Source organism: Jatropha curcas, chromosome 2 (assembly GCF_041381405.1).
Source record: "Jatropha curcas cultivar XTBG-Jc1 chromosome 2, XTBG_Jcur_1.0, whole genome shotgun sequence".
Taxonomy (NCBI): domain Eukaryota; kingdom Viridiplantae; phylum Streptophyta; class Magnoliopsida; order Malpighiales; family Euphorbiaceae; genus Jatropha; species Jatropha curcas.
The window spans coordinates 31182872-31196786 of record NC_143152.1 but is presented as its reverse complement, the minus strand read 5'-3'; the positions used below and the strand labels follow the sequence as shown (position 1 = coordinate 31196786).

The following is a 13915-nucleotide window of genomic DNA, read 5'->3' as shown; positions in this document are numbered from 1 at the left end:
CTTATTAATGCTGCTGCAAATTTTGGAGTTGCTTCTGTTAATAAAGAGATTCAAAAGTAGGATTCAAGCTCTTAACTTTCATTTAAACTCCAACTGATACTATTTTTTTTTTTTCTTTTTTATATTTTATACAAAATTCTTTATCTTGTTTGGGATCAACCCATGAAAAGCAAAACCGTGTTTGGTTGCTAAACAAATGTAACGGCTGTTATTCATTTCTATTTCCACTGATTGATTCTTTTTTCTAAATTTACTTATGCACGTGCTCTCTGGTCTGTAATTCTTACAGAGATGAACTGAGTTTCTATATTTGGCAATCTTTTAGACCAAGATAGTAAATATTCATTATTCCATTCCATAAGGTTTGGATGCTTTCATGCATCAAAAATTTAAAATATTGGAATTGGAAACTATTTATTGTGCAACCTATGGCTGTTAAATATCCAGATAAACAAATATATCAAGTTCTTGAGCTATAATATTACATCAATTAATGTGTTTGAGTCTTGGATTTGAACCGGTTACTTGAGAGTTGAGACAAACGTAACCCAACTTCATTCCAAACTGGGTCTAAGTCAGAGTAAATATTAAGAGTTTGACCAAGTCCTTTTTTTTTTAGAATTTTCTTTTTTAAAATAAATTAGCTCAAGGTTAAAATATATCAACTTTTATTTTGTATGTTAATGCTTTCAATGGAGTCAAATCTTAGTTGACGAGGAAAAGAAGAGCTACCATTAATTGGTTAGGTCAGTAAATAAATTGCATTTTCAAGAAAACTTTATCTGTAAGGTCAGAAGTCCAAAATTTAGAATCAATTAAAAAATAACTCGTCTTTTTCAATTGAGCTAATCCCGTTGGGTAATTAGAAAGACTATCAAGATTGCTTGTCGCAATAAAAACTTGAGTAATTTTTTTTTTTTATCCATTTTCTTCAATAGATGCTAAATTCTCCTGAAATGTAAGTTCAATAGCAAATTTGTTCATAATTTGATTTCAATCCGCATAGAAAAGCACGGGACAAGGATTAGGTCAAACTATAAGAAGACCAAATGACATGTTCTGCATTTTAACAAGTCTTCTTCAAGAAATATTCACATAATAATATACACTATTATACATTTGTCTGTGGACCTCATGGAGTAATTAATAATTCGATGATTTTTATTAAGTAGGACTTGTTTGATTAACTATTTGGATTAGCTGGTAGTTGATAATAGTTATTGATTTATAATGTCTGATATAATATTACTAATTAACCAATAAATATCAATTGTTTGGTAAAATTTTGATAACAAATGTTGTTAAAATGTAAAATAATTATTTAAATTATGAAATTTCAATAATTTTATAGTTTTATAAATTAAAATTTTAATACGTTTTAATTAATTTTCAATATAATCAAACAGTAAATAATGAATTATTTTAAAAAAATACTTTTTAAAATTGAAGTTATTTTTAAAAAACAAATGAATCGTGTAATTCAAATTTGTGGTATAAAAATGAAGTTTTTTTAGATTAGTGTATATGCATGGACCTAACAATCTTGTCCTGTAATTACATTTATACTATTTTCCGGCATAAATAGTGGGGATGAGAAAAGTAAACGCAGTCCTTACTGGGTAATTAGGACAACCAAACGCAGATTTGGACAATTGCAAATAGCAATAGTCTTTGTAAACTAGTGACGGAAGATGTTATTTTGAATTTATGAAATTTAAATTATAAAATTCTATGATTTTTTAAATTTTTCAAATTTTTATTTGTTAGAATATAGAAAATATAACTTATGCAATTTATAAATTTCACAATGATTTCAATTCTACATTTTAGAAAAAAAATAAAAAAGAGAACTCCCACTTTAGAAGTGAAATTCCTATAATTCCGTTATTTTCTTATTAACCATGGAATTCAAATCATTTAATTTTATAAAATGTGAAATTTCATATTCATATACTTTACACCAGAATCCAAATCACCGTCAAGAATAATTGACATATGGTATAAAAGTCGGAGGGCATTGCAGAGCAGACAAGTTGCAAAGTAACAAGACATACTTAGATCTTCATCATCATCATCCTGATGTTTTAACCCTAATTCACAGTGAACTTCCTAGAGCCAGAAAAGGGTGGGGGCGGGTCATAAATAAGTACACACTAACAAGCTCTTAAGTCCTCCTCATCAAGAACAAGTCACGTGGTAGTTGCGAGTAAAATTTATTTTAAAGAAGAGAATCACATAACTACAAATTTTGCGAGGCAAAGGCAAAGGCAAATTGGCGAACAATGATCAGATTTTAACATGGAAATGGAAATTTGAGCACTAAGCGACTGAGCAGTGACTTAACAGAGGTAAAAAGAATGGAAAGAAACACGTGACTCACTCACTCAACTCTCTTCTCCGAATATAATAATAATGGATGTCCATTTTTGAACCCAAAACCTAGGCAAGAAAGCACCCACCAAGCAAATGTCTTGGGGAGGGATGTATATACATTATACACTTGCAATGGCACTCTTTTCAACAATCTTCAATCCCCATCACAGCACAATACAAGAGCTTGTTTTGTTTTGACAGATGCTGGGCTTGGGAGATTGTTTATATACTATTATTATTTATGCATATAAATCCAGAGAGGGTATTTATTCCTTTCTCGCATTCCAACCATGGAATTTATTGTACATTGGTTCTTGCATTTGCATTTCATGGAAATCTTTTAATTTTTTATGTATATATATTAATTTTAATGAAATGGAACAAGATTTGATAAATATTCTTTTTCCCTGCACTCTGTGACAGTGTACAAAATGCTACGCAGAAGCAGCATATTTTCTGTAAATTAATCTTATATAAATTTATTCATAAATATGATGATATAATTTTAATGAACTGGAAGAAGATCAGATAAATATTCTGTTTCCCTGCAAACTTTCTTTGACAGTACTACGCTACAGGCTAACTTCCGCACCCTGGAGAAATAATAAGGAAAAACCTATTATTGCATTGATTTTGGATTGGAAATTTATTCAAGATTTCATGCAAAAAAATTTATCTTTTATTTCCATTTTCTACAAAGGAAACACTTAAAAGTTAAAAGAGATGGTGTTGATATGAATTAAGTTTTTGAACTTATTGCAAAATAAATATTTAATCACTAGTGTATACGATAACATGTTCATGTCAGAGTCTTAATTATTTCATCTTTTTTTTCAAATATATTTTAAAAAAATGTTTATAACAATATCATTTTAACTAACATATTTAAGATGGTGTATTTCTGAACTAACATATTTAATGATTTTAATAACAATTTCTAAATCCATGTAGAAATTAAATTTAATTTTGATAATTTCATAATCTAATATAAAAATACATTCCAATGTATAAACAGAAAAATCTTTGTACATAAAGAGATATTTGTTTTTCTAAATCAATTCGATGAATCAAGAGAAAGCTCTTAACCTTGTTATGTAATCCCGGTCTTATTATAAAAATAAGAAAATGTTTTGAATTTAAATTTTTTGGGTAATAATAATTTTACCCATTTAATGGTAGAGAAAATATAACCCGAAGTCCTACTGTGTAACCCACAGTGATTGAGACTCGTAAAAAAGGTTAGGAGCTGTGGGTGGAGGAGAAGCAACGGATTCAATTATGTTTGTACTATTAAATACTAATATGTGCATCAATGAACTTTATCTTCAAACAAAAACTCAACCTCACAATTCACAAATGCAATCAACAAAAGAAAAAAAAAAAAAGCCATCAAATCCCAGAAAGAAAGCGCGTGGAGCCAAACAGTGATGCTCACAGTCACAGTAGGGACAAAAAAGCACCAGGCTTCAGACAGCACATATATAGCCATATATATACATAACCAACTCATCAGAAAAGAAAAAAAAAAAGAAAAGAAAAGAAAAGAAAAGACAGGATTGAAATTTGAGTTCTTTGAATCAATAAAACACCCTAACCACCCATCATGTTTGGGTAGCTGGGAGCATCACCAACTTATTGTAATCATCATTCACATTTCCACTGTGATTTGACCCCTTTTGGTTTCTCATCAACTGGACCCTCTTCTTTAAAAGCTTCAGACACCTATGCTACACCTTTATGTTGTCTTGCTATTACCCTACTAATTCACCAAGTAGAATTTATGAGATTGAGATTAATAGTTTTAAAGTAAATTTATTAAATATTATTATGGATTAAGCTTTGTTTAACCTTAAATTAGATTGAGAAAGACTCCAGTTTTGGTTTGGACTAACAACTTAACAATTTTGACTTGAAATGGTAAGTTATTATTATTTAAAAGAAAAAATTGGTAATAGATTTTTATGGATGGAGCCATAGTTAGATTCCTAAGGAGTGGTAGATAGGTAGAGGATAAGATTTGGGGGGGTGAGTTTGACCTTTCTTGTGTTTTATTGTTCATGATAATATATGGCCAGTAGGAAATGGACTGGACTACACTAGCAGAAGGCATGTGAACTTTTGGGACCCATTTTCCAATATATGCTTCATTTCAAGGTAAAAATCATTCACATATGGCAACGCCTTGAATTATTTCATTTCTGTTTTTTTACGAGAACTGGATGTATCCTCTTCTTCTTTGCCACTTAATCATAAAGTTTCAATCTTTGTAATGAGTTTTGAGTTTTGACAGCTTGAACAGGGCTTTTCTATATTTTATAAATGCTAATTATATGTTTAGAACTAGACCTTGGTTATAGGTCAGTGAAATATAATTTCCTTATCATTGTACTTTGGTTTGCACTTTGCAGTACTCAAAGGATCTTATAGCCATTGCTTTGGCCTTGAAGGTAGTTCCTCCTTAGCTACATATGTTTCATGCATAATCGTTAAAAAAAAAGAAAGGAAACACATCACTATTCTCAATGAGGAATATAGAACAATAGTAATAAAATCAAGTACTCCAATCTCAATGAGTATGATATAAATATTTAACTTTCCAATGATATTGATTAGTATTTTCATATTTACGGACAAATATTCATCTAATATAGATCTCTGTGATTCATAATAGTTTTATTCTTCTAAAACATGCAAAGGGCACAGCACAGAAACGTACAAAAAAAACGCTAGTTAAAGGAAAGACAAGTTAATCAAAGTTACAGATGTACTAATTATTGACAAGAGGGATGAGGAGCGTGAAAAAAGAGCGTGGAAGGTGATGGGTGTGAGCAGAGGAATCTAATGGCGACTTACAACGTCACATAGATGAAAAAGCTTTGATAATAATAATATAATCAGTTTAAAATAACATAATAATAGTAAAAAAGGGTTATGAGATGAGACCAAAGCAGTCCAATGCCAGCAGGGACTGTCATGTTAAATGTGATGTGATATCCCCTCCAATCCATCTTCTACTCGTTTCTTTCTATCTTTTTTTTCTTCTTTTTTCTTACCAGTTACCAGTTTACTGCTCTGTACTTATGTCTCTACGTATCTCTCTCATCACGTGACACTCCATTCCTAGAGCGAGAGAGCTGCTGTAGCCTGAAAGTGAAAGAAAACCCCAAAGAAAAACCCTTTTCTTGTCTCTTTGTTTTCTTGTTTCTCTCTCATGAATCACAATATCTAGGAGAGTTCACTGTCTCACTGTCTTATGTCTGTGAGAGAAAGAAAGAGAGAAGAAAGCGAAAACAGAGAAAAGCAAAGGCATCTCCTTTTTGCTTGCAGTGACTATCTCTGGTCTTTCAGCTCTCTATTGACTGAATAGAGAGAGAGCTTGTGTGTGGTATAAGTAAGAAATGCAGCAGCACCTGATGCAGATGCAGCCCATGATGGCAGCCTATTATCCCAACAACGTGACTACTGATCATATTCAACAGGTTCTTTCTTCTTCTCTTCTCTTCTCTTCTCTTCAAGGCTCTTTCTTTTATCTCCTTTCTTCTTCCATTCCTTTTCTCTTTCTTTTTATCTTTATCCATTTGGTTTGTTTCTTTGATTCTGGTCCATTTTTAAAGGCATATATGTTACTTTCACTTATTTTCTGATTCTTTTTATTGTTTAGTTTTCTTCCTTGTGTATGTTTCTTTTTCAGTGATACCTTTTTCAACTGCCATTGTAATTTTCATCTGTATTGGTAACATGGTTTGTTCTTTTGGGTGTTTCCGAGTCATCCATGATTTTCCCTCTTTTTATCAACTGTTTTACTGGTATTTGGTCAGTTCTGGTAAATGGGTATTTGCTCTTTGTATTATACCTGGTTCTCCTGATCACCAATAAATGGGTTTCTGCTTTCTTCTGACATGGCTTCATCACTTGTTTTTTCTTTTATTCTTATTGGCTTCATTTATATATGTATCTTCCCAGTAGCAAAACTGTTTTCTTACTCAACCTTTTAGATTTTATTCTTCTGCTAAAATGTTAGTTACTAGGTTCTTGTTTTCTGCTTCTTTGATAACTCCTTCTCCATATGTTTCCAGCGCCATAACTTTTCTCTTGATTGCTGGAGCTAATTACATACACCCGCTCCTTTTAAACCTACTTCCTTCTCTATATATTTTTAAGTATCAAATCTTTGGCTTTTACTGAAATCTTGGACCATTTGGTGATCTAGTGTTGCAGGCAGAGGTCCGCTACTTATATAAATGATATATGCCATTCTCCTATTGGTCGCTGTTGTTCTTGGTGTTTTTTTTCTTTTTTTTTTTTTGGTTCAGATAATTGTTTATTCCATCCGCGATATAATATTGATGGATGTCACTAACTATTATTTTAAAGTCGCACGTTCTTCCTCTTTTTGTTCTTAACTAATTTCCACTGGATGTTATAAATGATTCGATTCTTATTAACTAAATTTGCCAGTCAACTACATTGCATGCAAGGTTGGTATACTGACTGTTTTCTTGAATTAAAGAATGGGAAAGTGCCAAGAAACAAAACTGTGTGTTTTTTCTCTGAACCTTTTAGTTGAGTGTTTGCGCTTACAGTCAAAATGGTTTCGTGGTCAGCTAAGCTACTATTTGAGATATCATTTGCACTTATTTTAGGACTTAATTTATTCAATTTTTACTTTTGATCTTAGTAGTCATTAGGCATATGAGTGTGCTTGAAATCTGATTTGCCAGGATAAGGTTTCCTTGTTGGTTCCAGATCATGAGCAAAAAGAGATTACAATGAGCAAGGATGCAGATAAAGAGAGGGGAAAATACACCATTAAACTGGTTGTAGGATCCAATATATTATACATAGGAACTTTGCACATATCAGCATACATGTATAGCTGGCTAATTATAGGACTGGAAGAAATTAAACAATTAAATCTATTTATGGGTGGGCGGCATATATAGGAAGTTTGGAAAAAAAAAATTATATGTTGTCTAAGGTGGTCCTCTTGACATATCAAATTAAGTAGCCTTGGGTTGGCTGCTTGTGCTTGGTGCAGGTGGTAATCATTTATTCCATTCATTCACTTTCGAGAATGCCCTTTTTATATCATAAACAATTATAAGGGAAAACACGAATCTTAAGGATTATACATATCTTGATTCTCATGAAATATGAATGCAAGTTATTGAACTTTCTTTTCAATGGTAGTCATGATTGATCAGAACATATTTATGAATCAGATTGTTTTTCCTGATAACCTTTAGATTGATGGTCCTTTTTTCATAATCTTTTCCATTTGTTTGGATATGTTCACTTTATTGCTTAAGTGGTCCTCTGTTGATAGTCTCTTCATAGTGGTCCTCTCTTTCAACTTTTCTGCGTTTTCCATGACTTGCTTTATGTCCTCATAAATTTTCATTTGAAAACTTAACATTGGCAATATCTATATTGTAATATAGTAAAGGCAGTCTCATTAATGAATGCTGGGTTGCTTTTCTTCTATTGATATATCATTGGCTTCGAACTGGGGTAAGTTGAAAAGCACTTAGCTCGCACACATTCATATGCCCTGTGATTTCAGCCTTCTTGGGCCCCTCAGCAGATGCCAAAATATAACTAGAGAAATGTGTAATGTAAAGAAATACTAGAATTTTTCATCTAAATCGTGTGGGCCATAACATTTTTGTGGATTGAGGCGGCATGTGATGAAGTTGAGCTTTAAAGCTTCTGCTTGCATTGTTTAGTTTTTTCAATAGATTTCTGCTTTGTGATCCTTTATGAAAAAAAGAAAAAAGCATTTTAGTTTAGGTGGCAGGAGTATCTAATGTTTATTAAATCATATTAGTATATGCAATTAACAGATAGAGGTCAATAAATTTATGCTACATGTATAATTTCCTATGGAACAGTCATTTGTGTTGGCAACGGTTCTTGGGACATTAAAATTTCAACTCTATAATGCTTATGCAGGATGAACTCAGCAATGCTTGTTCATGCAGGACCTAATGGGAAACAAGAATAATTTCCTCTCAAAACATCCTTTTGCATTACTACAATTAAGCTTTGTTCATAACTTTTTTTTATCTTACCTTTAATCTGTTGAAAACAAAATTAAAGTGAATTTTTGTTTGAGCATAGACTTAAGCTACTGAGTTCAATTTTAGAATGCACTTTTGGGGCTTGCTCTGTTTATCTACGAGAAAATGAAATTGGATGAGATAGAAGGCTAGAAATTGGTCTAGAGGTGTAACATGTGAAGTTATTCTTTGCCATATTATCTGGTAGTTCTTTTGGAAAGAGTGGAGTTTTAATAATCATCCATGGCCATAAAAGTTCAAATGAGAGTCCAATAAAGGATTAGTTGCATCTCCTCAATTCTTTGTTTCTGTACTCGTTCTGCTTAGAGTCCTCTGGCAGAAGAGTAATTGTGGTATGTTCGCAACTTTCAGTGAATGCTTTCTTGATATTTATATTTTTGATCCCCCCACCCCCCTCTTTCCTCCTCTCGTAGTCTGTCTTTCAATTCAGTCCTTCTTTTGTGTCTGGTCGCCTGCAAAGGAAAGGAATGTTAAAATGTTAAATTGCTTATGACCGAAAAGAATTTTAAATTGCTCAGTATATGATGATACGAACAATTTTTCTTAATATTTTACATGTATTTTTTTTTTTTCAAAAAAAAAAAAAAGTTATCCCTTTCTACTATGTAAAGTCATTTTGCAGCATACTTTCCCACCAGAAACAAAATATTTTATAAAACTATATTTTTAATAGCTAACCTTGACATGTTACGCTTAATTTTTACATTTGTTTATTCTTTCATGCTTGCAGTATCTGGATGAAAACAAGTCATTGATTTTGAAGATTGTGGAGAGCCAGAATTCAGGAAAACTTAGCGAGTGTGCAGAGTGAGCACTAGCGTTTTCTTACTTCAAACTTGAACTTCTATTTATTTTGCTTTTATAATTACTTATTAAGTCTAAACTCATATTAAGAGTTTCTGCATCTTTGTTCATTAATTGGAGAATTGATATTAAACTATGATTTGATCAACTTCCCTTGATGTATTCATTCTTAAGAGTAAGAGGTTATGTTCTACTTATTTTCTGTCACAAGCCTTTTCCTCTAATTTCCTCGAGGGTGGGGACATTTCTCATTTTATGATTGCTTATTTCAATATTTTTCCTTCTGGTTTTAAAAGGTAATTTCTATGAATTTTTTTATGCTATAAAGGAAATGCAATAATGAAAAAGTACTGTGAATATTTTCTTTGTTGCAGGAACCAAGCAAGGCTACAGAGAAATCTCATGTATTTGGCTGCAATTGCGGATTCTCAACCTCAACCACCTACCATGCATACCCAGGTATAATTATCACTTTGGAATATAAAAGCATGTGAATGCTGACTTGAAATTTGATAATTTGCGAATAATCTGTGCTTGCCGTTGCTATAACTCGGTTAAAGCAGTTTGTATCTTTCACAAATATGAAGTAATTCATCAAATTGTAAATGTCAAAATGAATGAGGCATGTGTTTTAATCTGTTCATTGTGTATAAATTCCTTGCAGTTCCCTTCTAGCGGCATTATGCATCCAGGAGCGCACTACATGCAGCACCAGCAAGCTCAACAAATGACACCACAATCTCTTATGGCTGCACGATCATCCATGCTGTATACTCAACAACAGTTTGCAGCTCTGCAACAACAAGCAGCCTTACACAGCCAGCTTGGCATGAGCTCTGGTGGAAGCCAAGGACTTCACATGCTGCAAAATGAGGCTAGCGCTGCAGGAGGCAGCGGAGGACTTGGAGCAGCAGGGTTTCCTGATTTTGGTCGTGATGCTGGTGGCAGAGGAATGGGAAGCAAACAAGATATTGGTAGTGCAGGTTCTGCTGAGGGACGAGGTGGCAGCTCTGGAGGTGGGGTCAGCGATGGAGGTGAAACGCTCTACTTAAAATCGGCTGATGATGGAAATTGAGATGTGAAAAATGATGAGCCTACCGGTTTGTTGATTTAACAACCCAACTTAGAAGAGTTAGTCAGGAAGTTGATTTAGAAAAAAAGAAAATGGAAAGAATTTGCTGCTTAGTAAACTTGTTGTATGATGCAAAAAATGAAAAATTGTGAGGACCTTATCCCAAACATTTGGCTTGCTTGTTTTAAGTGGTTAAACTATGTATTTTGTGCTAGTATATCATGTAAATTGTAGGTTATATTGTGGTTTGCTTTGTTCTTGATCACTCTACTTTTGATTTGAGCCATTTGTTGCTATAGTATGGGCCAGCTGTAGTCTGTTTTGAGTGTGCTTGAACCATTTATTTGTTTTCCTGGATTCGAAGTTTTGTTGTCAATCTTTACAGGGATTGAGGTAGCTCCAACCAACACCTTCTTGGTTGCAACTGTATAATTTTAAGTGAAAGCTGAAGTTTTTCTTACGCTAATCTGTTTCAGAGTCTTAGAATATGACAAATTAGAGTCTCTTCAGGCAAATTAATGACCTTTCCTTTTTCCTTCTGCTCGTTAGGTTTAAAATGACGCATAAAGGCCTTATTATATAAAGTTCTAACATTCCATGCGCTAGCAACTTTGAAAAATGTGCAGGGACTTAACCAGATATCTTCAAAGATAACTACCTCTTAATCCAGCATTGATGTAAAAAAAAGTTTCATCTGATATAATACAAATATGTATCTCTTAATGCATAGGAGAATAGATTAATCATACAAAAATACAGTGAGATTGAAATTCAGAAAAGCTATCAGAAAAATCTTTCCAAAATAAATTATCCTCCATTGATGTGTAGGCACTTTCACTGTCAATCTTTAGTGATGGAGTTTCATATCTATGATCAGTAACTAATTGGGTAGCTTCTTCAAGAATGCTAGTCGTACAAGGAATATCCCAAGAATCTAAAATCTTGGAATCTTTACCAGTCAATTCTTGAACAATTGCTCTAAACTCAGAAGCATTAGTAGCTCTTACCATTGTTGGGTTGGAAATATATGTAATCTTGACTGGTTTTTTCTTTTTCTTTGTGGGTTTTTGGCTCTTCGGTTGTTGATGTTGCAAGTATTGCTTATTAAGCTTTCCCATTTGCATTACCATATATATATGTGTGTCTGTATGCTCAAGATTAGAGAGAGAGAGAGAGAGAGAGATGAAATGTCGATGGCATGTTATTTTTCTTCTGCTTTCTGCTAATGCAGGATTTTATAGGGGAAGGTACAGGAGTAGACAACTAAGCTTCTAAGAAGCAAGGATATTTGAGGAAGAAAACAAAATTGGAAAAACAAAAAAGATGACTGGAGAAGACTGTGCCAAACCACATGTCAGCTAGGGTATTTTCCAAGTTTGGTAAGCACTAGGTAACTTTCTAAAATGGCTGCCTATTACTAAATTCCTGCTTGAAATTTGGATAATAAACTAATTAAATTAATAATGTAAAAAAAAGGTTAGTGTATGGTTGATAATTTCATATATATAATCAACAAGATTGAATTTAAGGTCATAAGCGATTTCAATCCGCACAGAGTGATAACACAAGTTTGATCCTCCGAGAAATACATCTTATTGAAAGACAATTTTTAAACCTTACAGCTTGAAAAAAATTACACCTCATGCTTATAAAAAATATACTATATGCAAAATTATATATGCACTTGAGAGAAAATATAATAAAAAAAATATGTATCCACATCAAGGTTCAATATATGCATCCAAAACTGGTATATACATCAAGGTTCTATAGTTTTTATCAATCAAATAATTTCAATTAGTTTTTTCTTTCTTTCTTTTTTCTCTTTTTACAAACACGTGGTCGGTTTAGTTTTTATGCATCAACAATAAATTTACTATTTGGATCTATTCGACAAAATTAATTATTTTAAAGTTATAAGTCTAAACAGTAAATGCTATTTGAAAAGTTATTATCAAATATAACTTTAAGTGATTTGAACGACACATGTTTACTTTTTTTTCTAAATTATTGAATGGAATTTCACGTTTTATCACGTTTTATAAAAATTTCTAAAATGCTTTCAACACACAATAAAAGTTATATCAAATCTAAATTTATCCAATTATATTCTCCATATGAGATGCGTAACAGAATCAACTACATTTCTAGACAAAGACTACAGCAAGTGTGTATGTATTTATTTAATCAGGGATTTGGAATTTTTGTGGTCAATTGTTATAAATCACGTGCCACTAATTACAGTAACGGTCCAAGTCCTGTGTTTCAAGGTACTTGATCTAGTTCTAGAAAGAATATCATAATCATAACAAATCAAATGTTAGAAACTAAGAGGTATCTACACAAATCCGTAGAGTTTTAAAATTGGAAAATGCTAATTATTTTGAATTAGTAACCTTATTTGACAAAATTAAGACTATTGACCATTCAACTCAGAACCTTCCTCGATATACTATCAGATTATATATATATATATATATATATATAACCCATGACATGAAGCTTCCATGAAAAATAAAAAGAAAAATGTTACTATACTTTTTATTTGATCAATTATTGCTCTTTGAGTTATTGGAGGTCCACACTCACGATAGATGAATATCCCATGATTGGGTTTTTGATAAAGAGTCTTCCTTTTTCTTTTTCTTTTTTTTTTTTTTACGTAGATACTATAATATAATGTTATATTTTACAATATTGCAGTTTGAACCGACTTTAAATTCAAATTTATCAATATACAATAATTACTTTATATTAAAAAATAATCGATATTTTAGACTGTAGAAGGTATAGAACTTGGAGTCAATACATCACCCCTTGCTAAAAGAGTCTTCCTTTCAATTTCGTTTTCACTTCCTCGATTGATCTCGAAAGTATCTGTAAGAATTATATTGATTGAATCCATTTGGATTATAAAAGATAATTGCTTAATGGTAAGTGTATTGTGATGTGACAATAAATTTAAGTTTAAATTCTTTTTTTTCGTACTCAGAAAAAAATTATAAAAGATAATAGCTGTAAAATATTTGTTGGATCCATTTTAATATTTTGAATCAAAATTATACAGGCAGAATAACTCCACCTCAATCAAAGCCAAAATATAAAAACAAAAATGATGATTTAATCCAAAATAATAAAATAGATTTTATTTTATTCAACGCATTTACAGGTTCAACATATAATATATAATTATAACTATCCTTTTATCTAAAAAAAACTTATCATACATAATAATATAAGCAATAAAACCAAAATTCCAAGAAATTTTCAAAATAGCTACGTACTTTATTATTAAACTAATAGTTTAATTATATAAATTCAAAATAAATTAATAATATAATAATCTGTCTATTTTTCATTAAAAAAATTAAAATTTTGAAATTTTATAAACCATGTAAATTAATCCCCTCCTATGTTATCTAAGCACCATTGGACAACTTATTAAAAAAAAAAAAAGTCAGACAAAAACTAAACTCGAAATCTTGACCGTAGATAACTATCCAATGGTAATAATCTCAAGTTCCAGCAGAGTATGATGAGATCGGGCACAGAGAGTTAAGACATTTCCGAAGAGAGAGAGAGAGAA

At 31.7% G+C, this 13915-nt stretch overlaps 1 protein-coding gene across 1 annotated transcript; it reads left to right on the top strand.

The window, feature by feature from the left end:
• Nucleotides 1–5511: 5511 nt before the first annotated feature.
• AN3 (SSXT family protein) lies at nucleotides 5512–10567 on the top strand. Its single transcript, XM_089718054.1, has 4 exons — nucleotides 5512–5852; nucleotides 9184–9260; nucleotides 9632–9716; nucleotides 9922–10567. Exons 1-4 carry the CDS (start codon nucleotides 5772–5774, stop codon nucleotides 10330–10332), a joined length of 654 nt encoding a protein of 217 aa, XP_089574180.1. The 5' UTR covers nucleotides 5512–5771; the 3' UTR covers nucleotides 10333–10567.
• The last annotated feature ends 3348 nt before the right edge of the window (nucleotides 10568–13915 follow it).